Source organism: Arvicola amphibius, chromosome 9 (genome assembly GCF_903992535.2).
Source record: "Arvicola amphibius chromosome 9, mArvAmp1.2, whole genome shotgun sequence".
NCBI lineage: Eukaryota > Metazoa > Chordata > Mammalia > Rodentia > Cricetidae > Arvicola > Arvicola amphibius.
The window spans coordinates 6489626-6516734 of NC_052055.2; the positions used below are offsets into that span (position 1 = coordinate 6489626).

Consider the following 27109-nt stretch of genomic DNA (forward strand, 5'->3'; position numbering starts at 1 on the left):
GAGCTTAGCAAATGTCAGGTCAGAATCTGTGTAATACATGAATGAATGAGTTGATGAATGGGGGCATAAAGCAGGGAGACCCAGATTAGGCATGAATTGGAACTTTGCTTTACATCTCCAGTGAACTGTCCACTTTAGGGTAACCTGGTTCTAAGACTGGGATCTTCACTCAGGAGTCCAGTGTTCTTTCTCTCTTTCGAGATAAAGCCAGGGAACGAAACTGTTAACATGGGCCATCAGAGTTGGAAAACACCTTACAAATTAGTGAGTGATAAGTCTTACTTCTAGAGGGACTTTTTAATGATTGTTGTTGGACTGTTTGGGGATTTTAAAAAAATCTTCGTTTTAGTGCATTAGTTTACCTAATGCCTGTTAATGTTTAAAATAATACCATCTCTGTAGTAACTTGCAAGGTTAATATAATTTCCAAAGATCAACATTTTATTTTTGTTGTTTCTTCATACCAAATACGTTTTACTATCTTGTGCTTCGCTGTGGCTTTTTATAAACACAGTTGCAAATAAGTGGTTTATTTTTAAGCTACTTTGGCAACAGAAGAGAGTTTCCCCAAGCTTCAAAACAGCATCTTAGTACATAAAAAAGAAGACTGGCCTTCTTTAACGCCAGTCACAATGGTGTTGTCTAATGGCATGGAAAAGATTGAGTTGAGAGCTTGAATAGTTACTGGGTGGTTTGTAATAGTTGCGTTTAAGAACTCACAGTGTATTTTTGGTCTGCTTAAAATTTTAATATGTATTCAGCGACATCTGACAACTTAGGAGGTATTTGGATATTACTTTATGATCTAGCCTAAGTTTCTAGTTCTTATTCCATTAAAAGACAGTCTGTATTGTTAATCCACAGGTGTAGATAAGAGTCACTATTTGACTGCGGCTGAACCCCTTACAAATGAAATATGTCAAAGGCAGAAAGACAGGATGAATTACTTTTTAAAGGGGTTTTCAAAGATTTTCATGATTCCTCTGGTGTCACATTAAAAAATGGCATGACTTTTTATAAATGTATAAACAGAAGCAAATTTATTTGGAACTAATCCTTATGTACAAAAAATTCTTAATTAATTATTTAGATGAGGGCATTGTTTAAAATGTAAACACATGAAATTTTTCAGAATTCTGTCTGAGAGAAATTAGATATTTTCTTTGTAAATTTAAAAGTTATCTCCAAAGAATAAATAAATGGATACACATAATTTGAAAGACATTTTTCACACTGATTTTTTTAGTATTAAAATAGATTGCTTGTGGAACTGGGGGCTGTGACTTAATTGGTAAGGTTCTTGCCTTGAAAATAGGTTGCTGCCTTTGTTCTGTCTTTGATAGATTTTTCCATGGAAGGCTGCTGATTCAAGTGTATTAATCAAAGCTGAGGAAAAGCTTGAAAATGAATTTGTTATTCTATTTTCTGAGAAACATAATTATACTTCCTTTGTTGTTGTTTTGTTTTTTGTTTTGTTTTGTTTTGTTTTTTCGAGACAGGGTTTCTCTGTAGCTTTGGAGCTCACTCTGTAGAGCAGGCTGGACTCGAACTCACAGAGACCCACCTGTCTAAGCTTCCAGAGTGCTAGGATTAAAGTCATGTGCCACCACTGTCTGATTTTTTAAAATGCATACATAAAATTTATTTTTATTTTATGTCCATTGGTGTTTTGTCTGCATGTGTAGCTGTGTGATGTCAAATTTTGGAGTTACAGACAGTTGTGAGCTGCCATATGGGTGCTAGGAATTGAACCCGAGTCCTCAGGAAGAATAGTCAATGATCTGAACTGCTGAGCCAGTTCTCCAGCCTACTCCCATATTCCTAGTAAGCTTCAGAGTTTAGCATGTAAGCGCTGGTGTTATTTACCATCAAGTCATTCTTTTTCTGAAGCTATATTTGAAGTCACTTTCCTTGCTGCTGAGCATTATGGGTTTCTGCTCTACTCTGGAAAAACAACAACAACAACAAAAGAAAACCATTGAGGACTATGTGTCTATCTTGATGTGATTGATGCTTTCACTTTTAAAACTGATGTCCAGGGGAGAGAGTAAGTGGAGTGCAGGCTATGTAAGTTCAATCCCTAAGGTTAGAACGTGGAATTATTCTGAACATCCTTTTGGAGGTGCAGGTAACTTTGTATTTCATAATGGAAACATTTTAGGTTTGTGTGATAATTCAGTTTTGAAAAGGTTTTTATACATTTGATTTTTAAAAAAAAAAAACAAGCAACAATTGGAACACAAAAGATCATGCCTAGTATTTAAATAATTAAAAGAGGGAGACATGAATATTAAGAAACAGGGAAGAAATATCACTGAGCTCGGTTTGATGGGGTTGCCTTTTAGAATTGAAGATGGAATCTACTTTGTAACGTGATCCTGCTACAGATATTCAGAGTGCAGTGGGTTCCAGCTTGAATATTCCTGTTTTTCAGTCTGCATGGCTTTCCATCGATAGATCTCTGTATTTAAGAATCCCTCTATCCCTCATTCTTAAATCTGCTGTTGAACAGGCCAAAAGGAAATACAAACAGGAAGCAGGAAATGATACTGATGACATAATATTTTAAAATGTTAAAAGATTTGAACCGCTTATAACACAGTGTACTTTGAGGGTAAAAATAGTGATTGAACCTCTACTTCTGGAATGAGAATTCCTGTTCATCTTAAGCCATGTTCAAGCCATGATCCTTGTTTAGATTTTATTCATTTATTTTTATAGTTACTTATCTATTAACCATGTATTCATTCAGTCAATTCCTAACCCATGAAATGCATGTAATATCTTTATATCTTGGTTCCCTTCAACATTTTCAAAATATAAAGAACATAGACTTTGACTTATTGTCCTAACATATATGCATTTGAAAAGGGAAAAAATACCAAAACAGGTTTTATGAAAAAGAAACACCATTCCTTATTGCATTTGTACCTATTTTATCTGTTGAAACTATTAATAATTCCAGAATATTGTCAACTGTTTTTAGATGCCCTCTAGATAATTTTTCTTCAAAAGAGCAGATACAAGAATTTTACCTGTCACTTATTCTCCAAAGTCTTCTCTCTATTTTAACATTCAATCAATGCTTTTTAAGGAAATGTTGCTTTTGAAGGATGATATCAGTGGATAATGAGTGTGGAAAGTGTAGGGAAAAAACTGGAATGAATTTGAATACAGTTATAAAAACAAATACTCTTTCTTTAAATGATCAGTTGGTTTTCAGGGAAATGTAATTAATTTTCGCTCTATGAATCATGAAATCATCGGATGTAGAGAGCAAAGGCAGAGCAGGTGCTATTGCTAGGATGTGTATGTGAGTGTTCTAACGTCCCCTGTTCTCACCTCTGCAGGCGAGCTGGAAACCTTTCAGAGAGACGGGGAACGAAAAATTCAGAGTCGGCAGCAACTTCCAGTGGGAACAACCTGGGGCCCCTTTGCTGGCAAAATGGACCTGAATAATAACTCCTTGGTATGTGGATGCTTGGCTCTTCTTTATCAGGTTTTATCTCTGCTTGTTTGCTTGCTAAATTGAAAATAAAAAAGTTTGGTTTTATTTGCCAGTTTTATGGAGTTCCAAACATTTTACCAATGGTTTGTCTCTAATATAAAAATAATAATAAAAAAACAACTTATTTATACTAAATGGTTGGCTAGGGAGGTAACTTATCAGCTCCCTGCTTCATCTTATTTTATAAGGCTTCGTTTTATTTTAAAAATACTTGAAATCACCTTTCATTTCCAGATGACACAAATTAAAGACCATACATTATAGGTGTGCATAACAAATAAGAAAAAATCAACTTTGCTATGCTTCCAACTGCTGCCTGTAGCTGTAAGGGCAAGGCTGGGTGATCAGCATTACGAGTTGTGTTTAACCTTCTCATAAAAGTTCTGAGACCAAGAAAGCCCTCTGCTTGATGTTGTATGGGTACCTGATTTCTCAAGACACTGAAAGGTACGAGACTTTCCAGTCCCCCATTTTGCCTACATGTTTCTACTTACTCTCCAGCATTGCTTATCAGACATCTGAGAATTAAGATATTGATCATATTTAAAACTGCCATCAGACACCACCTCAAATTTGTCATTTCTCCATGTTCTGTCAATAGCTTCTCCCATTGAAATGACACCTGTAGTTCATTTATGAAATAGTGACATTTTCCCATTTGTTATATCAAAATATCTATATTAAAATGCAACATTTTATTTTGCCAACCTTTATATCACTGTGTGTGTACATCCTGTACCACAGGATGGTAGTTTTGTGACGTTCTACCACCTGTTAAATTGTGATGTATGGAAAATAAACCTATTTGTGAAGGTTTAATTTCTCATTCCTCCTTAGAGTGCATTATTTTATGGTTTTAATACTCCTCTACCATTCCAAAGCCATTTTATGCCATATTTAATATTTTTAAATTATGCAGTCTATATGTTTGAAGTGTCTGATATTTTTGCTCCTATATGAGGCATATGAATCCTCTATGGGACCAGGCTGGCTGTGACTTTGTAGGTATACCTTACTGCCTCAGTTTACTCCTTTTAGAGTCTAAATCTTTAATTATGTGCTCTATTAGAGGTAACGTGCTTTATCATAAAATGTAGATATTTTACCACAGTACACCTTTAAAATATTTTTACTTTGAAAGCATTTTCTCTTTTAGAACTTAATCTGATTTTACATCATTAAATGCAGCCTGTACTATTAAATGTAGTATGTAATAGTATGCTGATCACTGCTTAGTGTGTATTAGTATAAAATGGATGCTTATTTATTTATAGACTGTATAAATTTGAGATTGATTATTTCATTTACCCCTGTAACAGATCTGTAAATCTACTGTATTTCAATTTTTGGTTTCATAGATGAAAAGACAAAGGTTCTGGTTATTGATTTCAGAACTCTTAGGACTTCCTACACTGCCTCTTCAGTAGAATATTTATATCATATCTTAATATAATAACGATTTTTATATAGATACCAAATTTATAAAAAAAGAAAATAAGCAGTAATAGTTTGTTGGTTTGTTTTGCTTGCTTCATCATGGGCAAAATGTTGCTTATGGTTCAGTTTGTAATTAGTCAAATATTTGTGCAATTTTATTGCATATTTAGATTTTGGACAGTATTTCAATATGTTTTTTAATGACATGAAGACAAAATTTCCTTATCAAAAATATATAGCTTACTAACCCTTTCTTGCCCATCTGTGATCCAAATTTGAGTTAGAATACTCATTGAAATTATTTGTTTGCCAACTGATGTAATGTTACTCAGATTCATGATGTTGGCTCAGGAGATTCAGCACACTAATTAATCCAACATAGTAATTAATTGAGTAACCATGCCAGATGTCAAATCCTTTTGATATCTTTCAAGTCTCCATCTTGAAGTACATTAACAATATGCCACCTTCTGTGGGAAGCCTTTTCAAACCAGGCATTTGTATGTATATAGAATATTCCAAGAAACATACCCCTCTATACAGAAAAATTAAAAAAAAAAACCTGATTAGACAAAAAGTTATTCCTGGAATAGTATAATGCACTGTATGTATAAGTAGATGTTCGCTTCCCAACTGCTTCTTATCTTGGCAGATGATTCACACTGGAAAGGTTTGACAATAGCGGCAGCAACAAAGTAAGTGAGTGCATTGGGCCAAGGTACTTTACGTGAGAAATCAGTAGATATCTCTGTAATAAAGTATTGCAGACGAGAAGACTGACACTTCAAATAGTTAAATAATTAGCTCCTGAGCAATTATTTGATAGTAAAACCCTGTTGTAACCTCAGAAATATTGTCTATAATGTAGGAATAATCATACTTGGTTTATAAGGAGTCGGAGGCTAAATGAGGACGCATGCATGAATTATCCACAGATATTAGCCCCTGTTACTAGTCTGTCCTCTATACAAATGATCTATTGCAACTGGCACATTAAAAGTTTCAGAGATACTCGACCCAGACTAAAAGTGTAAGACTCTTGACTTTGGTGTGTGGGGTCATTGCAATTCAAGGTTTAACTCTTTGTCAGGTGATTATGATTTTTGGTAGAAACAGAACCAACAGGATGTGTCTGAACATAGAGATTTACTGTAGCATCTGGATCAAGCAAGAAGGGGATTTTGTAGCCCAAAGTTGTTATTGTGGGTTGGTAGCCTGAGACCTAGAAGAGTCCAAAGTCTGTAGTTTTCTTGTGACCAGAGAAACCAATCTACTTGTTGAATTTAGACTTTCAATTTGTTGAATGAAGCCTACCTGTACTATGGAATGTTATTTGATTTGTTGAAGGTTGATTAATTTAAATGCTAATTCTGGTTTAAAAACATCCTCTGAGTTAGCATATAAAATTAACAATCCCAGGTTCGGGAAGTCCATGAGAGCTTGTGATTATCCATTTTCTGGTTTGTAACAAATAAACGTAAAATGAAACACAGAAGAAAAAATTACTAAGTTTGAAAGTAGTATTCAAATAAATTTGGAGACTCTAGAGGATAGAGATTTATTGGATCTTTATTATTCCATTTGGACCTCTACCATTGGTATATAGTAAACAATCAATAAATGCTTTTAAAAGTCAGAATCTAATACAGTGGAATGAACTTACCAGGGACTTTCTCCTGATACCCACTGGTGCCCCCCTACCCTTGCGATGTCCATGATAGAGTTGATAATTCTGCTGAAGCAATACTTTCTGCCATATCTCAGGCTTTTCTTTCTGATGTTGACATTGTGAAAGATATCTTCCTTTTTAATATTCATTTTCATCAGAGCTCAGTCTTGCTATACTTTCTGCTTCTCTCTGAACCTTGGCTCATTTTCATTTAACTCTGCATGTTTCCCCCAAACACTTCTGGCCTTTCTTCTCTTCTCCCTCTGTTCCCAGTGCCTCGGGGAGCTTATCCACTTGCAAAGCTTTAGCTCCTAATTTACAAATGACATTTAAACAAAAATCTCTAACCTTGACTTTTCTCGCTTTCTCTAACATAGCGTATTTCTACTGCCTTAAGTACCTTTCTTACTAGCCTTTCCCGCACACTTCCTCCAGCTCAGTGGTCATGAGTGGGTGGGAGAGTTCTTTCTGCCTTTAAAGACACTCTTCCGACCTTAGCTTTGTCCCCCCCCCCTTTCCTGTCTCTGCAGGGGAGTTCATCACTTTACTCCAGGGTTCCTCTCCCATCTCAAAGGCTTGCCCTAATTCACTCAGGAGTGCAGTGTTCTCCCTTTCACGTCCTCCTTCAAGATCTCGGTTCTTTTCTTCCGGGTCTTGTGCCACGGCTGTAGATTGTACCTCCAGCACAGGCCCCTTCATCGTCACCGTATTCGTTCAGTCGCTCTTTCTGCCTTCTTTCTCATCTTTTAAAATCTAGATCACAGTGTGCCCTAAAACACAGCGGCTCCTAACTCTAGTGCCTCAGATCCTAGAGTGTACAAAAGAACTAAAACTGGCAGTGCCTAAGCAGGTCCTCCTGCTTTTCCTTTACAACTTTTCCTGCTTTTCTACATAGAGACTGCTGTTCTTGGAGGCTCTCTGCCTGGTTCTGCCTGGATAGACAGCGTCTCCTGCGTCGATCCATCTGGAGGTCCTTTCTTAACACAGTTGAAATCCTTTCTTTCCTGCCTTCCTTCATTGCGTTCCTTCCAATTTTACTTTCTCTATTCAAGGTTGCCTCTGACGGAAACTTTCCCTGAAGTCTCGGTTCTGAACTAGATAAACTCTTTCGAGGGTTTCCAATTTGTACCTAGGATTGGGGTACTCTCCACATTATCTGCCCTCTCACTGGGCTCCTTATCTGATTTTTATTTTATGCCCTTGCTGCACCAATCTATAATGAGGGGCGCAAACAAACAAATGGAATCTTGAAATAAGTGATTCTTTCTTTTTCCTTAGAAGCAGGGAACTGTGGGCTCATCCCCTTATTCAGGAGAGCACGTCCCATTTCAGATTGTACACCCATTTCTGTATCTGCTGTAGTATTTTATCTGCCTGGCCTAGCTGTCCAGTTACCACTGTGAATGCCCTCTTTTGATGTTTTCATTTATGCAGCTATTTTGTATTTTATGTTCATTTCAGTGAAAGTTTCCATGGATCGAGGTGACTGTGTCTGTCCTAAGTTTGCACTTGGTAGAGAGATGCGCTCCTGGTGATGTCTTGATAGATGAAGATGAACCTCAGTGTAAAACCTAACAACCCTTTGAGACAGGAAGAAGGTGCTGCTGGGCCATCGAGCAATTAAGATTGATTTACAAGGAAATCAGTCTTATCCCTCACTATAACATGGGTGCAGGCCAAGAAGGTATTCGGTTCCACCATGCTTTCTGTGAAGTCACATCCAGCCTCTCACTTTCCAGTGACAAACCATCTGGGAAATTCCATCTGTCTCTGCTTGGAAACTGAGGTGGCGGTCTCCCACTGTGAGCAATTTTCTATTAACTTCTTGGATAAGATCAGTCAGATTTATACTGAATTGATGGGAACCATAAGAGCAGGGTTGTTGCAAGAGAAGACAAATGTACTGATTTCTCTAATTGGGCTTGAGCCAGTTTCATTCAAGAATGCTCTTAGGTTCTAATAGTGCACTGACTTGTGACCTTTTTAATTGTGCCTTGTTCCTCTTGGGAAGCATTGGGGAAATACATTATTGACGGAGGTTGTAGGTTTGTCTCTCAGGGAGGGCAAGATCCTGCCTTCTCTTATACTGTATCTGCAATGTGGAGGATAATGGAAATGGAGTGGACAGGGAAGCTGCCCAGGAAGACATGAAGCAGGGCGTTGAAGATATCAGAGCCTTGGAAATAACAGACCTCCTTTCTAGAATGAGAGTCGTATTTTTTTGGTTTTTAAGACTGCAAAGGGGTCAACAAGAGAAAAATAGGATAGTATGGAAGCCCCAGAAATTAAAGATATCCTATAAAATATGAACCTGAAAGTAAGAAAATAAAACATCAAATCATCACTTTAGAATCCTGTAGAAAGGTAGATTATTCGTCTGCATTTTAATCCAAAGGGACTCCTGATATTGTGATGAAGGCAGCATTATGATGTTGGCAACAGATGGAGTTAGGTTGTCTTCTGAGGCAGTAATATCAGACCAGAAGCATAAATTGTACCTTTTCTGATAATTATTCCCTGCCCCCAACACACATTTTGTATATAGCTGAGCTGTGTTTTCCTATATCTTCTTTTGACATAATCTCTCTTCTGATGATAGTCTTTCCATGTTCTATATGTTTTTCCTTAGAATTTTGAAATAGGGGTCTCCAGTGGCACTATTCCTTGTCATTTACTTAAAGTTTGTGGTTTTACACACACGTGCACACATTGTCACGTATAGTTCACGACAGAATTCAAACTCCTCTTGTGACCTAATTAGCTTTAAAGTCTGATCTCACATTCTTCCTGCCTCACTTCCTAAATGTTAGGGTTATAAGTATGTACCAGCACACCTGACTTCATAATCTGAAACTTGAACACATTTTCCAATGTATAGTATGATGTATGACTCACAGTATTTACGGATACTCACAAAAAATAGTTTTTCCTCTTCACTTGATGTTTTTGTATTTCTCTAGAACCCAAGAAGAATTTTTATTGAATATGACCTTATAAGGTTATTGAGATGTATATAAGTATTGTGCTGTTGAGGTTATTAATATACCAAGGAATGAACTGTTCACATAATGATAATGTGTTCACAGTGGCTGCACTGGAACTGTGTCTTAAGTAGTGGCTGAAGACAAGAGCTAGATTTCAGGCATGAAGGGTGAAGGCTGGCTGTCAACTGAAATTGGTAGCTGTCACATGTACCATGTTTTTTCTCATGCACTGGGACAATATATAAATTTCCTTATTACAGATGTCATTGTTACTGTCCTTTCTCAAGTTGCCAGATTCAGTCATTGTGAAGGCCTGGACTGTGAGGAGATTGATATATAAAGTCCTGAACGCCTAGAGAAAGGATTTCACCCATCTAGATATTAAGGAAGTCGTTGACACAGTGTACTCTATCGTCTTCATGATATAAATTATAAAACATAAATTATTTTAAAAGGTGTGGATTTTTCTGCAGCACAAAGTAAAAATAAGATGTTGTGGGGGTGTTAGGTAAGAAAAAGTTGGATAGAAGTGTGTCCTATCTTTTACATAGCTAGAATGCTTTCTGTTTTGCATATTTTAAAACAGTTCTGGATGGTAATCACAGATAGCCATCTGAGTTATGAGGAATTAGCAGAACTTTTAACTTAGCATATTGAGCAGTTTGAAGCTGGTACCAGTGCAGAGGCAGACAGAAAAGCCTGTCTTGTCCAGGTTGGTTTTAAAATTGAAATTATTACAGAATAATTCTCTCTAAATCATACAACACATTAAGCTCTGCTTTTAATTTAACTGACCTCTAGGAAATCCCAAGGTGGCCTGAACCAGGCCTTACAGTTTAGCTGTATCTATCTGTTGGCCTGGACCATCTTTGGTATTGCTTACCCAACAGAGGTGAGTCTGTGCCTCTGTCCACAGCACTCCTACAAAGCCTTGTCTATGATACATAGCGATCTAGGAGCAAACATCTTCTGTACACTTATAATATGATAAACACAGTATAGGTTTTTATCAAGTAGTTTTATATATTTGTAAATAAAATAATTGAGGAGTTCTGTTTAGGAGGCTAACAAGTAAGCTTTAAATCCTTGTATGGAGTTATACTTTTATATTACATTTTATTGATTGTGTTCACATGTGTGCAATGGAGGCACTTTTGAGGAGATGGGGAGAACAGCTTTTGGGGGGTCTGTTCTTTTTCAGTCACGTGAGCCTCTGGAAGGAACTCAGGCCACCGGGTTTGGTTGTAAGTGCCTTTGCCTGCTGAGTCATCTCACTGGCTCTGGTTGGCTTTATTATCCCTTTACTTTCACTGAGTTCAGTTTTTCTCGTAAGACTCATTGGCTCAGTTTTACCCAACTGCATTTTTTTATTTCTAATCATTTTTTTATGTTCTCAGTGCCTTTTATATCACTTTATTTAGAGGAATGTGTATGCAGACCTATGGCTTACATATTTGTTTATTTTTCTTACACTTTTTCCCTTCCAATTCCATTTCTGATTACCTTGTATCACTGGTATAGTGACTCACAAGCCATATGACAGAAGGCCAGTTCTTTGGTGTTCTGTGAAGGCTCAACTTATGGAGGCTTTGTCTACTAGTGCACTTAAGTGGCTGCAGATTCCGTTACTGACCCAGTGAGTTCTCTACAGGTCAGATGATGATGCGGTTGCTGGCATCCATGTGGGCAGGAAGATGATACAGTGAGAGAGGCGTCTAAGACAGAAACACAGTGTTTTGACAACCTAGGCTTAAGAGGGACATCTCATAATTTTGCTAAGTTCTGTTCTTTGGTCTAGCCCATCTGGAAGGGGACCGCGTTAAATGAGGTCTTGCAACTGAAAAGGAGGCCTCTTTGGACCCCACAGATTTGTCTGTTACAGAAGGCGATTTGCATAAGTAGTTACTTGACCTCTGTCTAGAGAAGAACTTTCAAATAACAGGAGCAGTGGGGGAAATTGCAAGAGAAAATTTAATTTGAACAGAAAGAAAGAGATTATGTGTTATAAATTATCATAACCAAAATCAAACACTCATTAAAGACACTTGTAAAACCGAGATACATTTTGTTCTGATTTCTGTAGGTAAATATGATATTCCCACAGAAAGTGACAATGGTTCCTTTATTTAGATATTAACTCTGCATGTAAAGAAAAGTGAGTTGAAGTACAGGTGTTGGGGGCTGTCTTGGTGTTTCAAAATACTAGCTACTCTTCCAGAGGGTCCAAGTTCAGTTGCCAGCACACCAACATGGCAGCTAACAATTACCTATTACTTTGTTCTGGGTAATGCAAACTTCTAGCCTAGAATCCACAGGAACCTGCACTCAAGTCACACACACACACACACACACACACACACACACACAGAGAGAGAGAGAGAGAGAGAGAGAGAGAGATAAAAGCTTAAAACTGTGTATATGAAGCATGATTTGCAAAAGAGTGTTATTGGAATTAGAAATACAATTGGTCATATCTTGGTCATATCTACTTTGGTCATTTTGAGAACCATGCACTAACATATGGTTAGCATCAAACATCAGACAGAACATGTGGGGAAGTGCTCAGGATGGGTTTAGAATAGCCCGATTCTGGTCTTGCCTGTTATTACTGAAAGTGGCTGTGTTCCTTTGGCTAATAACATGTCCTCTTAGTTTTTTCATTTATAAAAGAGGAGTTATTATACCAGACTTACATCATACAGCTGCTTTAAAATTATATAAAATTATATGCATCTAGTCCCTTTGAAAACTGTACAGCTTGTGATGTGATGTGAACCTGCATTGCTTTTTATTATATAGCTGTGAATAGAAAGTTGATTCTTTATCCCTTTAAGACTTCAGGAAGTACATAAACCCTTTCTTCTTCTGCCCTCTCTCTGAATGTACTTAACCAGGAGCTTACTTCATTGTCCTCCTATGAATGCGTCTCTATGTGTACGTACTCACATTGATTTGTACACATATGCTCATCAGACTTATTGATTAGATACTGTGAATCTTCTGAGGCTTGCAATACACAACTTTGACAAGGACAAAGTGTGCAACGTTTAACATCTAAGTAGACCATCACAGCAAATTCAGAGAATACAAACACATAATTTTAGAAGGAGAAAGGTTGAGCTGTCAAACTACTTTTTGAATTATCTTGACTTCATTGTGTTTCCTTTTGGTGGGAAGTTATGCTTTAGAAAGCATTTCTCTGGTGTGTGATTGGGGAATTCCTAACAACTGGGAAAAGTAATTTACCCTGTGTGCCTTTCTATTGAGGTAGGTTTGTATTTTAAAATGTTAACTCAATATTTTTATTGAGTTTTAGAGCTCAGAACAGAAAGAAAGCAAATATTGCCATCATGGTTCAGACAGCAACACATGATAAAATGAGAAGAATTGGTACAGAGCTCAAAAAGAGCAAAGACATTTCGCAGGTAGATTAAGAAGTCAAACATACAGCATTTGTTCATCGTTACTCTGTATGTAGAAGCACAGGCAGTATACCGTGGGCAGGAGTCTCTCCTGTGTTCTTCATCTCTGAATCTCTCACTTTGTGTCTCTCTTCTCTCTCTCTTGCCCTCTCTCTGTATCTGTCTGTCTGTCTGTCTGTCTGTCTATCTATCTATCTATCTATGTATCTATTCTCTCTATATAAGTCTCTCTGTGTTTCTCTCTGTCTCTCTCTCTCTTTGTGTGTGTGTGTGTGTGTGTGTGTGTGTGTGTGTGTGTATGTGTGTGAGTGATTTCTGTCATTTGGCCTAGATTAACTAACCATGACCCTATTGCAATGACTTCAGCCACAGGTGTGGCAGTGGCATGCTTCTTTGCACACTGGTGTTCCTCAGGCACATGTGGAATCCTCACCATGCAAAGGTCCTCTGTGATGTCCTCATGTGCAGCTAACATGATCCTCACAACCTCAGGGCATACAGAATTGACGTTCCTCAGGTACAGCCATGACAGAATGGTAGTATTCGCACTCTGAGGATGTTCAGACCTGGCAAACAGAGGTGGTCTTTTCCCTGAGCAGTTCCACAGAGGATCCTAGGAAGTTTCACTCCTATTGAATCCTTCAGGTCTTAAAAAAGAAAGACCCACTGAAGAAAAAGACACTTTCCGAAGTGCCCCATCTGTTGATACTCCAGGACGAGGGGCTAAGGAGGACAAGCTCAGGATGAAAGTCAAAGAGTGGTCCCTGCTATTACTTCGTTAATCACATGGAGGCATTCTGAAAAATGTCTCTCCTTGGTTGTAACCATCTATTTTTCTTTTTTTGGCATTAATCTGCACCCCGTGGCAGGGTTTTATGAGAGGAAACAATGAGCATTTCTGTGTCCCCTCCCCTTCTCCCAATTGTTGTAGCTCCTGTGAGAAAGCGCTGAGGATGATACAAGTCTGTATCAGTGTGATAAGGGAAAGAGGATTCTGGATGGCTTTGGAGAGACTCTGTGGGGGTAGAGTGTGCTATTTCGGACTAGACAAGCCATGGAATACAGCAGAGGCCCTTAATGGGATCCCAAGTATTCTGAGCCAAGCCTTGTGCTTCTTCTTGAAGCTTTTCTAATAAAATATTTTGATGGTAAAAATTATGTGGCTGTCAGAGGGGCCAAGATTCAAGGTGCTGTTTTAAGTCATTTGCTCTATAATGTTTGTTTGATTAGTTAATCTAGGCCAAATGACAAAAGTAATAGAGCTTTCTCTCTCTCTCTCTCTCTCTCTCTCTCTCTCTCTCTCTCTCTCTCTCTCTCTCTCTCTCTCTCTCTCTCTCTCTCCCTCCTTCCCTCCCTCCCTCCCTCCCTCCCTCTTTCCCTCCTTCCCTCTCCCCATTTTTCTCCTTTCAGGGACACATGAGGTCACTTTTAATCTGCTGGGAGAGTTTTCCACCATTGGTATCATGAACTCTGTATGAGTGACCAGTGTGTTTTATGAACTGTAGGTTCTCATTTTATAGCAAAATGAAGTACAAAGCTATCATTTATACTGCTGATTCCATTTTGGCAGGCTTTTGGATACCCATATGGTTCAGTTAATCTGTTTTGGAGTCTAAATGTACCTTTGTTATTTATTGGGATTTTTGAAATGGGACAAATGTAGATTTTTTTTTTTTGCTCTCAATTTAAAAAGTACACATTAAATGTTTCAAAAATAATTCATACAGCTAGGAGAATTCCAGTGAGTTTAGAGGGAGAGCTGCTGCTTGCTGGCCAGCAAAAACAAAACCACTCCTAACAACAAAGGGGAAACATACATATGATGCTCCAGCAACACAGAAGCAGCATTTTATAAAACAATGATAGTATTTATGGGGGAATTAGTGGAAATTGATAGTAAGTTAACCTGTTCTTTTCTTTAAGCATTCCAGGCATACAGAAACTAGAATAATTTTCTTTCATACATCCTGCTGTAGGTATAGCTTATGAATAAAAGTGAAGATGCAAGAAAATAAAATCAAAATGATCATCAGGTGGACAGGTGCTAGGCAGTCACATCACGGTGTGATCCCCTGGCTTTTCTGTGCTCAGCTGGGGAAGTCTTGGGGTGGACAGCAACGTTAGACCCGATACTGAGAGTTCAAGAGAGAGCATCTCCCTCCTCTACTCCAGTGCCCTTCTCTGTTGAGTTGGCTTCTATCAGTTCAGACTCTTTTAAAACCAACTGTCTGTGAATAAAAAGGAAGGCAGAGGGAAAGACAAACTCACTGGTGTGTATTGAAAGTGCAACCCTTTCCTCCCTGTGGAAGTTCTAGAAGGGTAGATGTACATGGGCAATAATATCCATCCTGTGCATCATCCGTGTGCTTCTTTATACTGACTTATTTAGGTGGATCGGCATAGGCGTTAGCTAAACCTTCACCAGCGACTACATAATGGTGTGCATAAGAAGGATAGAGATAGATCTGATCATGCTGATAACCTAACTGTCCCACCCCCATTCTCATCCCTAGCCCCACATACGTTACTCTCTGTGCTTGCATAGTGATATGCATAGTGATATGTATAGTGATGACCTTCCTTGCAGTTAAATCATAGGTGAATGGAACTATTATGTGCATATTTTCGTAATTATTGTTGTAGTCATTCCTTCCTGCACTGGCCAGCAGTTAAATGAGTAAAATCTATTCTTTTTTTTCTACATTAGATAATTGTGATAAAAGTCATAAAGAAAAGCTTGACTCAGTATTTATTATGTCCTACAAGTCAAAAGCTCTGCTAAAATGTAGGGGCACAGAGGTCTGAATTCTCATCACACAGAATAACTTCTTGTATGCTTATTGAATATATCTGAATTCTATCCACCACTTTCATCTATAGCTATAAAGAAACCACATGGATGAAAGCACGCACACAATAATTAATTATAAAGACAGCATATAAAATAAAAATAAATTAATAATTATATTTTATTTATTTTGTTTATATTCTATTTTAAGTAAAACAGTCTCACAATTTAAAAAGAAAAGGTATCTCAGTTGTTGAAAGACATTTAAACTTTTCAATATTTTTTATCACAAGTTACCAATTTTATAAACAGCAATATTTCTAACATCTTTTCTGGTAATCATAAAAATATTATATGTGCACTAATAGGTAAGTTTAAACAAATGTAGAGAAATTAGACACAGACATGTTGGGGAGATGACAGCTATTGAGAAGGCTTGATGATCTTGTGGAGCTGTGTTCACAGCACCCACCCACACTGGGTTTCTGAAAAACACATGTAACTCCAATTACAAAGGAGCCTGCACCATCTTCTGGCCCCTTCAGGTATCCACAGGGTGTGCATACACATGCACATTTGCATATGCACACACACACATCATCATCATCATCATCTAAACCATGAATAGTTGTTCATAATCATGAATCTTTTCAAAAGACTTGAGTTTAAATGACAGGCTTACTAAAGAGAAATGTGAATTACAAATAAAAACAACCAAAGGGAAAAGATAACCCAAAATTCCCCTTCACATTTGAAACCTTATATCCGTAATTTCCACATGCAAGGATCCTGACTACAGTGAATCCTAAATACTTGGAAAAAATTGCATCTGTACTGAATGTGACAATGTTTTTATTTTCCTGTCACTGTTTCTTAAATAATACTATTTAAGTAGCATTTGCACTGAAGAGTGTCACAGATGATCTAGATATTTTGGGAGCATGTGTTTGGGCTGAAGAAAATCTCTGTTATACTTTACTTAGATACATACACAAATGTGGATACGGCTGTCTATGGGGGATCCTTGAATATATCCTCTGTAGATACTGAAGGTCAATTATATTTGATTTTTCTGACCATTTTTATTTCTTTTAGTTGTACCTTTTTCATAAGCAGTTCATGACTATCTGTAGATGGAATTTTTCAGGAGGGGATACCAGCTCACAGAAAACAACATGGAGACTTATTAACTATGAAAGCTATGGCTTAGCTTAGGCTTGTCCTACTAGCTCTTATAACTCCAACTGACTCAATTATCTTAGTCTATGTTTGGTACCGTGGGTCTTTACCTCATTTCTCCGTGCTGCTCATGCTGCTTTCTCTGTGTCTGGCTTGTCACCCCACCTTTCTTCCTCTATGAGTACTCTGTCTTTAGAAGTCCCCCATCCTCTTCTTGCCTAACTATTGGACAGCTATTAGCTATTCAGCTCTTTGATAAACCAACCACAGACACACATATCTTCATAAGTACAGAAGAATATTCCACAACATTTACCCTTTTGTCTAAATAACAAGGAACAGTTCTAACTCTACCATAATAAAACTATAAAGAGTAAGAACAATTATAAGGTAAGAATTACACTGACAATGTCCAGTCCATTTGTATTTAGCATATTTGGAGAAAATACTCTATTATCTTGATGGATTTATACCTAAAACTTTTTCTGTCCTAACTTGTATTACCATCTTAAAACCGTCTTTTTAGGCCTCAAAATAGTTTCTTAGTTAAACAATTTAATGTTTTCTGTCTCTCAACCTTGTACATCTGTCTTTGTCCTATAGCCCTAGAATATCTAACAGACTTTTCTGTGAAGCAGGAAATTTGAAGGACTGCCCCACCTTGTATGGCAAATTTGGGGAGTTGCCTTGTTTTGTATGACCTGCTTGTACCGTTTGGCTAGCACATTGTCAGAAATCAAGACAAAAACAATTATTTTTTTTTGTCAAAATGGCTAGCTTTTACCACTAAGAATGCAAAGACCATATGGAGGTTCTTCAATTCCCATTATCATTTTTGAAATAAATTGGTGCTGCTGGGAGCAGACATGGCTCACTGTCATGAAAAGACTTATGTTATTAAAATATCTGAAATGCCATGTTTTCTATTTCTCTGAAGTGCTTGAATACCATCTATCTATCTAAAATATACCTCTGTTTGACATTGACAACATACTTAAAATGGACACAAATTTGTTTTCTAGGTAACTACTAACCTTATTTCTTAATTATTCTAAATAGTTTGTAATGATAACTTGCAAGGACTAGAAATTTATTTTACATTGTCATATGAGCTGCATAGATACAATACCTTAAACAAGAGTTGAATCATATATAAAGTATAACAAAAACCCTTAAATTTGCATCAATAAAAAAAATCGATACCTACATAAAATATTCGAGACTAGTGGTTGTTCAAAAGTATATGCAGCATTCTATCCTTTTATGCCATCATTTCTATATAATATCTCCCTTCCCCCTTTGGAAAGAGATTGTGGAACCTTATCTCAACTTAGTTTAGCCAGTAACAACTTGGAACCACCACCCTAAATGATAACAAACATCCATAACCCACTGCATGACCGAAAATCACCCTTGGGAATGTGAGTCTTCTATTCTCTAGACTGCTTCCTGTTGCCTTTGGGTGAACCTGAGAAAACTGAGATAATGGTAAAGTCCCAGGAACTCGAGCCATACCATTTGCTGCCCACTCTCTGTGCAATGGCGAATGTGCAAGGCTTATCTGTAGTCCTGGCTATAATACTCAGTAAGACTGGACCACCTCAGCCAGCAGCCTTGAAGCTGTTCTAGATGGAGAACTCTAAGGAAACTGCAACGGAAGCCTTTGGAGAGACTATATCACCTGGGCCACTCTTTTCCTTTGGTGCCTGGTCCCCTTGCTCTGCCTCGTAGTTTTTCTAGATTTATTTCTGTATGCCTGCAGCCACAATCCTCGGGCGATCTCTCCCAGTAAATTCTGATCTCAATTAACTTTGAAGGAATCCATAGCTTTTCATTTTCTGTAGAAACAAAAGCATAACCTCTCCCCTTAAACAATATGTTTTCTGACTTCCATTTTGAAGTTAAGACATTATTAAAATTATTAATGGTGGTTAATTCAACAGTTTCCATAACCCGATGTCTTCAGCAGCTATTGTTTAGGTACATTAGCTTTGAAAAAATTCAAAGTCAACCAATTATCATGCAGGATCCAGACTTCCTGTTTATTTTCCATCATTATGTGGTTTATCATTTTTATATTATTTTATTTACTCCTTAAAGACTTTTATAACAATTTTTCTATGATTGTTTATACCTATGTACTTTTTAAGCCTGCACACAGGTTTTAAACTCACTGTAACTTGTTTAGATGGTTTTTCCCCTTTGGATCTTTCTTTACTGAGCACTTGCAGCATTTTCTGACTGTTCAAGACAAATCTTAAACTGCCATGTCATTCATGCGTGGATCAAGGTGCTGGTGCATGGTGCTAGTGACTGGCTGCTAGCTACCCCTTTGTATGTTGAGCACCAACCCACCTGAGAGACTGCAGAACTAGAAAGCCCCTTGTCCAAAACTTTTCTTATTTTTTAGGCCCTATGTTTGGATATTCAATCCCCCATGTTGAATACCATTTGTAGATGGATTTTCTTTGGACTGCCAGTTTCCCTCCCCCACAAAAAAAAAAAAAAACAAAACAAAACCAGAGACTTATTATATTATTAAGTATGAAAGCTTGACCTTAGCTTAGGTTTGTCCCACTAGCTCTTATAACTTAGATTAACTCATTTATTTATTTGTTTATTTATTTATTTATTTATTTTTGGTTTATTCGATACAGGGTTTTTCTGTAGCTTTGGAGCCTGTCCTGGAACTAGCTTTTGTAGACCAGGCTGGCCTTGGACTCACAGAGAGAAGCTGGGGTGGTGGTGGCACATACCTTTAATCCAAGCACTTGGAAGGCAGAGGCAGGTGGAACTCATTTTTTTTAAAATCTACATTTTGTCACATGGCTCATTACCTCATCTTTTTATATTGCTCATGTTTTCTTCTCCATGTCTGGAGCATGATCCTACCTTTCTTCCTCTCCAAGTCCTCTCTGTCTCCAGACATCCTGCCTAATGTCTTCCTGCCTAGCTATTGGCCGTTCCGCTCTTTATTAACCCAATCACAATGACACATCTTCACACAGTATAAAGGAGTATTCTGCAACAACCCTCAAGGTTTCATCTTTCTTCTTTATCACTAGATTAATAAGGTGAAGTGGTTTTGAAGCCATGTTGAATTTATAGAGAAGGCATCGAATCTGCTGCAAATCTGACCTATCAGTCAAGTGATAGAGTATAAATCAATAATTACTCTCATATGGCTGTGTGCCCTTACATTCTGAGGACCTTAAAAATGGAAGTGCATCAGGACCAACTGGTGACAGGTTCAGAGGAAAAGGTCCTCTACTGAGTTAGTTGGCTCTTTTTGATAGTTCTCAGAATTATCTTTATTCCCTGATATCAGGGGAAAGTAGAGTAAAATTTAACTAATAAATTACTACAATCTCATCTTCTTTCTACCTCATTTTACTATATTGTTTTACCACAGCTTTTCTTTAAATGCATTGTAATCTGAGCTGATTTTCTCTTTTAGCATCAGACAATACAGAATATTCATAATGCATAGGACACTTAAAAGTTTCTAAGTAATTTACTTCCTTTCTGCAGATGTGGCTCATCTCCTAATCAGCACAAGCCATGTGGCCCACATAGAGATGATATAATTAAATACATCAATAACCAAAACCATTGAACCTGCAGTGGGGGAGGTATTAGGTTCAATGGCAACTTCATAAGAGAAGAAAGCAGTGTTATTGCTGTGTTGACAACAGAGTGGTTCTTCTCCCATGAAACTTTGAAATTTGAAATTTATGCCCTGACAATGCTGAAGCATGCATGGGCAGCCTGTATATAGCATTCTGTTGAACTTGTCCATTTTGGGTTTCATGGTCTAAGTTGATGAGGGCAACTGACCTGGTCTCTTCCTCAAAAAGGCAGCACATCTCATTACAGATGGTTGTTAGTCACCATGTGTTTGCTGGGAAATGAACTCAGGACCTTTGGAAGAGCAGACATTGTTCTTAACCACTGAACCATCTCTCCAGCTCTACCTCCAGCATATAGCATGCAACATGGGAATAAAGCAAATCGCTCTGTGAAAGAACTGCTTGCCAGAGTTGCTTGGCTTGGAGCTTGATTATCTTTATGATGCTTTAATAGGCAAAATGTATGTTAATTGAGATTGGATACCCTAGCAAACTGGTAAAGAAAAGCATCTCGTGACTCCATTCATCTTACTAACATTTCGTAGCTTCCATTGAAACTTATGCTTATTGTTATTCTATTAAAATCTGATCAAAAATCAGGATCAAGCTTGTTGCTATTCTGAGTGCTCTAATTTTTTAAATGGGCAGCTACTCTTAAGACTTTTTTATTAACTATGTATTGCATGCATGAAATGTATGACATCTGAAAGAGCTGAAGACAAAGGGTATTTTGAATGGAGCTGTAAGTACAACTTACTGTAATTTTTAAAATCCCCCTCTTTTCACTTATATTTCTGTCACCTTTATGGGAGGGCCTGCATTGCTTTTGAGATTCAGTAAAATGTATAGATCAAATTCTATTGTTTTTTTCATAGTGGTTGTCTTGGCTGTAAGCATTTAGCATTCAACTTGGGTGATCTTAATTTGCCACTGCAATTGGAAAGTAGAAAATTGAGTTAGAAAGTTAAAAACTAGCCTTAAGCTTAAAAAATAAATAAAGCGAGTCAACCCAGGTCCCTAAATTTCTTCTTCTTGGTCTTTGCTCCCTCTTTAGAGACAGCATTGCCGATTTATGGGGATTATTGTCTTCGGTTTCTGTGTCAGAGAGTTGAGAGGTGAAAGCAGTGGGATTTCGTTTTCAGGATGCCACATGTGCGTTCTTTGATCTAAGGTACAATGTGCCTCAGGGAATAAGTTCAATCTTGATTTCTCTAGTCAATCATCCACTATCGGGTACCACTGGCCTGATTAGCAGGCTGAAGAGAAAGAGCATATCGTGGGTGTGTGTTACAGAGATGAAGAATAGCGATGAGCCTTTGGCAACAGACTCCTCCTGAAGAGTCTCCGTGGCATTTGCTTTCTCTTTGCGCAAATCCCCTCAGTACATGAAAGAACAAAAAAATCAGTTTTTCCATGTACTATTCCACAAACCGATGATTTTCTTTACAGATAGTAGTTTCCTTTCTTTGTTTAATCCATTGTTGCAAAATTGAAACTGGAAAGAAAGTGAGCTGGATGTGTTGTTACATTTGCTAGGAACATTCAAATGCAGCTTGCTCAGTGTTTCCATCTTTCCTGCACCAAGCCATTGGCTAACTCCCACGGATGTTCAAAACCGTACCTGAATTCTTCCGACTCATCAGTTGGACTTGCAGAAATGTACAATGCTTCTTGAGGCCTGGAAGTCGCTTATACCCACTCAGTACTCATCTTTACTAACTATTTAAAAGACTGGTATCTAAGTTATATGCTCTTTGGTCAAAGTAAACAGGAGACTGTGTCAAGAAATATGAGGATGTATGCTAATAATAGCGACCATTACCCTATGCTGACTTATTAGCTTATTAGGACAAAGCTACATTTTCAGTTTATCCCTATATATAATGTATTATGAAAGGAAAGATGTACAGAAAGTCTAAAATGAAAACCCAACAGTGAAAGGATGCATTCACCTTCAGTCATTGTGAAATTTCACCAATTATTTAAAGAAGTCATTTGCTGAGAAAACAGTTTTAGGCACGGATACATTATTTATTTATGTTGCTGAGAATGAAACCCAGGCTGTTATACATGATAAGCAGAATCTCTGTTTCAGAGTTGATCTCCCACCTCAGACTTGTGAATCCACTTGGGGAAACAAAATTGAGAAACATATTTATCATAGGGAAGTATGGTAGGCTTAATTCCAACTGACTATTTCCTATCATATTTGAGCTCAGTGGTGGGGTGAGTTTGATCAGGTGAAAGTCAGTGACTGCATTAATTTATGGCAAGATACAAGGCCAGTGAGTTCTCTTTTCCTTTGCTGCATTAATAGCTCATAGCGTTTAGGGCTCTGTATGTACCACTGATTTCAGTGATGCGTTTGTTCTTGGTGGTTATCCAAAGAATTTCAGCAACTAAAATTAACCACTCATTTGATAAAAGAAGCAAACTAAAATACTGTTGGGCTTTTCCCCCTCCCACAAAAGTCTGGACAGAGCGAGTAAGAATAACAACAGTTCTAGTCATAGTCATATGCATGTTTTTCTTTGCTAGCACTTGTTAACTAATCCTCTCATGCTCCTGGTTAAATATTCTGTAATGGTGGAAAGTAAAGCAGATTGTTTTTACAAAAGAAGAATGAGGAGTTGCCAAATGAACACAGAATGATTTTTAGCTAAAGCATTTGTATTCTGTCTGTGATTTGGTCTGAGTTCACTTGTATCATTTGGCATGCATTTGTTTCAGAAATGGTGCAAGGGTAAAACCACCAGTAAGCAGTGGTAGTTTCACATAATAGACTTTCTACGAGATGAACTATACTAGTGACATCATGTCTATTTATCATTAAATTTAAAAAGGCACCCTGTTCTTTTTGTAGATTGCATGATACTTCACTTGAGAACGTTGGGATACCTAGGGCATAGGGCTAAGATTTAGTGCGAAGCATCTATCTGAAATTTAAAAGCTGGAAAAACCCCTTTGGGGCCATTTCTGCATTAAGATAAATTGCAAAATATTGTGAGAATATAGGAAGCTTTTAAGAAGCTCTTCCTTCTTTCTTGTGATGTAACTAATATATCTGTTTATGCCTGACAAAGGGTTAATGAATGCAGCTAACTTCTTTGGAACTTACCTAAATACTATTTATGTTGAAGAATAGAAATGCGCTATATGGATATAACGGACAAAAAGAAAATTGAACCACGGCTGTCTCCTTAGTAAAGGAGTGTTTTCCTCTTCCAGTTTTATTGTACTCGTACTATTTAGAACTTCCTTTTTCACTTAAAAGCCAGAAGTTAAAACTTTCGGAGAGCAAATCAAGAACACGTGGTACCTTAAACTATGATCCTTACCAACCTTGCTTTATCTCTCTCAATTTTGTTTAGACCCCATCGTGTCTGCCCTTTTCAGAGCCAGGATCTGTTAATGATAATTACTTCGAGTACAATCCTCATTCTGAGATACCATCGCATCATTGTGAGGAAGATTGTGATCTTATCCCAGCCCACTCTGTTTAGCTCTGACACCCCTTCTATTATAGCAGGCCTTTGATAAGATCATGGCTGTTAGGATCAAGCATTAGTTGGAATCAATATTTGAAAATGTGTCTGTTTTTGCTTAATGGCAAAGTTAGTGTGCGATGTGTGGGCTGTTGTGGGACCATCTGTTGCGGGAGGTTGTGCAACTTCATCTGCTCAAGGCTTCTTCCTAGGGATTTACATTAAGAAGGAAATACAGGATCCGGTTCTGGAAAGCATAACTGTATGAATCTAGCTACGAGTAAACATGAAGTTTCAGATGGGCATCCTACCCATTGAAAGAAAACCATGGTTTTCAAACAAAAGACCATCTTCATAGTTCATAGTTCTTCATTATCAACATATATACACGTCAATGATTTGCAATCTAGGGCAATTTTATTTCCCAAAGGACATTTCACAATGTCTGGAAACAACTTGGCTGTCACACCTGTGGCAAGAGAGACTAGAGAGAGGGACAGAAGATAATAATGTTATTAACATTGGAGATTAGAATGACTAATGAATGTCCCAAGGCAGCTTGGTACGCTGAGAACAGTCTGAACCAAAACGCCAATGGTGCCAATGTTGAAAATCCTTACATAATACACACTGTGGATACAGCAAAAAGCCGAGGTTCCTGGTGCAATGGCTTTCAGTATTTTGTGTGCCTTTCTGTTTCCAGAGCTACAAATACTATAGCTGAATAGTTGTCTTTCTCCCTGGTTAACTAACACCTGCCAAACTTAATTTATGGAATTCCAGTAGGCGTAATGCTTGCAGAGATCTAGATGGTGTGCTTCAAATTTGTTCTGAATCAAGCATCAGGTAGGAAAAGTAAAATGAGAAACCACTGATGTGAAATTTCTGACCTAAATAAATCCCAAGTTCCCTATTTTCATGGGGAACTAAACTTCCAGTCTGTTTCTGACATTTCCAATTTCTTCAGTCTCATGAGATATGCTTATTATTTCATATATATTTGGTTATATCTGTCACTTGCTTAGATCACCAGCCTTCAATGCTTGGGTGGAAATGTATGAAGGCTTGTAGGTACTCATTATCTGTATATAATAAAATCTTGTATATTATACATGCAGATCCAACTATACACCTTTGAGTGATGTGTAGATGACTTCCATAAGGATACAGTGTAAGTGCTATGTCAGTTATCATGATTGTTTTGATTTTGGAATTTGACAATTAAAAGGATGCATGTATGTTCACTACAGAGGGATTTCTTCTTTATTTTAATCCATGGTCATTTGAATTCATGTCTGTGGAGCTCATAGATCCATAGATCCAGATGCCACTAACCAGCTTTATTTGAAAAATCATTTCTATAACACTTTTCAGAAAACATCAGGCAGCATACAAACAGCAAGTCTCAGGCAATCATTAAGGAAAATCTTCTGTGGACTGTGTAGGTTCCTGCAATCTAGATCACAGCCCTTTGACGTGCACACTCTTCCTTCAGCCAGACCACTAAAGGATATTTTATTTTATTTTATTTTATTACTTATTGAGTCCCAAAGGTCCTTTTCATGAGTGTTATGATAGGTACAGCAAAGAAGGGGCTGGAGGTGCTATGTGGGCAGAACCAGGGAAGATGAACTTCAATGGGAAGGAACTGGCCAGTGGCTGGAGAAGAGACACCAGCATGGAACCTGCTTGGAGACAAAACTCTGGAGTGAGAGACTAAATTTACACTAAATCCAGACCTAAAGTCAGAATTCTCATCCTGCCTAAGCTGTTTTTACCACTCTCTACATCCACAGTAGTAAAGACATTATAACATGTAATTTCTGTGTTCATAAAGCTGTAGGAAAAGATTGTTTTCTATTACTAAAATAGCTTTAAGAAGCTAGCAAATGAAACATATATCGGGTAAAATAGCATGATTTTTGGTTTTTTTCTTTTTCTTTAGCGAAAGGGTATACTTTTTTCAAGAGCCTAAGTTGAGTTTTAATCTCAATATATATATATATATATATATGTGTGTGTGTGTGTGTGTCTTATAATTGTAGAAGGGCAATCATTTCAAATATCAAGAAATTCTAAATTATTCTCGTATCTCGGCGAATACTCTAAATAAAAATCTATAATACCCCAGTTAAATTTTTTTTTTAAATTAACTTGGGAAGTATAGTATTAACATTTTAAACTTTATTGTTTTCCTAAATGCTCTAAAATTATCTCTAACATTATATTTTATCTCGGGTATTTTAGCAAAAGTGAAAAAAAAAAACATGTTTCGGAAAGTATATTTCTTCTTCCTCACAAATTTGGGTTTTGATTGGCCAAGGAAAATGTGACTTGGAAATTCAGTCTTTTGTATAATTTTGTAGTGCCAAAATCACCAAGTAGCATGATTTGAAAGAGCTAAGTAAATCCATTTCTCCTACCCCTCTAGTTCATAGTACATCACAGAACAACAAGATGATTCTTCTTCTTCTTGCAGAATAAGACTTGACTCAAGTGTTTGTGTTTGATAGATTAACAACAAAAAATTAAGGAATTTTACAAAAATTCCAACTTGGCAAATAGTAGTAACCCTTATCATCTGAGACCTCTCCAATAGAGACTTAAAGAAACTGGTCTGGACAATGTCTTGAAAAATACCCATATCTGACAGTGTCTGTATCTCACCCCGAGTAGGGATGATCAGTTAAATACAAACACCACTTGAGATAATAGAGCTCTGATTTGGACTCTATGTTTCTGCCTTTCAAGGTAGGGCAGTGTTTATGATAAGGGACACATGTCTCTAAAAACGCTGGGGACTGTACTCTTTGTCCTTAATTTCAAGTTGAAGCAAATGGCCCTGTTTGGAAAGGAAAAGCATCATTAAGTAAACAGTATTTCCACTGGGAATCACTGTGAGCTGATGCAGAAAGACAGCACTTAACTCTTGCAAAACCCTCCTAAATGACCAACTGGTTTGTATCAGTGGCCCTATAATCTGAAATATAATTTACTTTTGTATTTCC

General features: G+C 37.4%; 1 protein-coding gene across 1 annotated transcript in view; it reads left to right on the top strand.

Moving 5' to 3' along the window:
- The window catches only part of Zfpm2 (zinc finger protein, FOG family member 2), a 495880-nt gene that overhangs the window by 274952 nt on the left and 193819 nt on the right, over positions 1-27109 (top strand). Inside the window, exon 7 of the mRNA XM_042055712.1 lies at positions 3351-3469. Within this exon, the coding sequence (XP_041911646.1) occupies positions 3351-3469 (119 nt within the window). The remainder of the gene's footprint in view (positions 1-3350; positions 3470-27109) is intronic.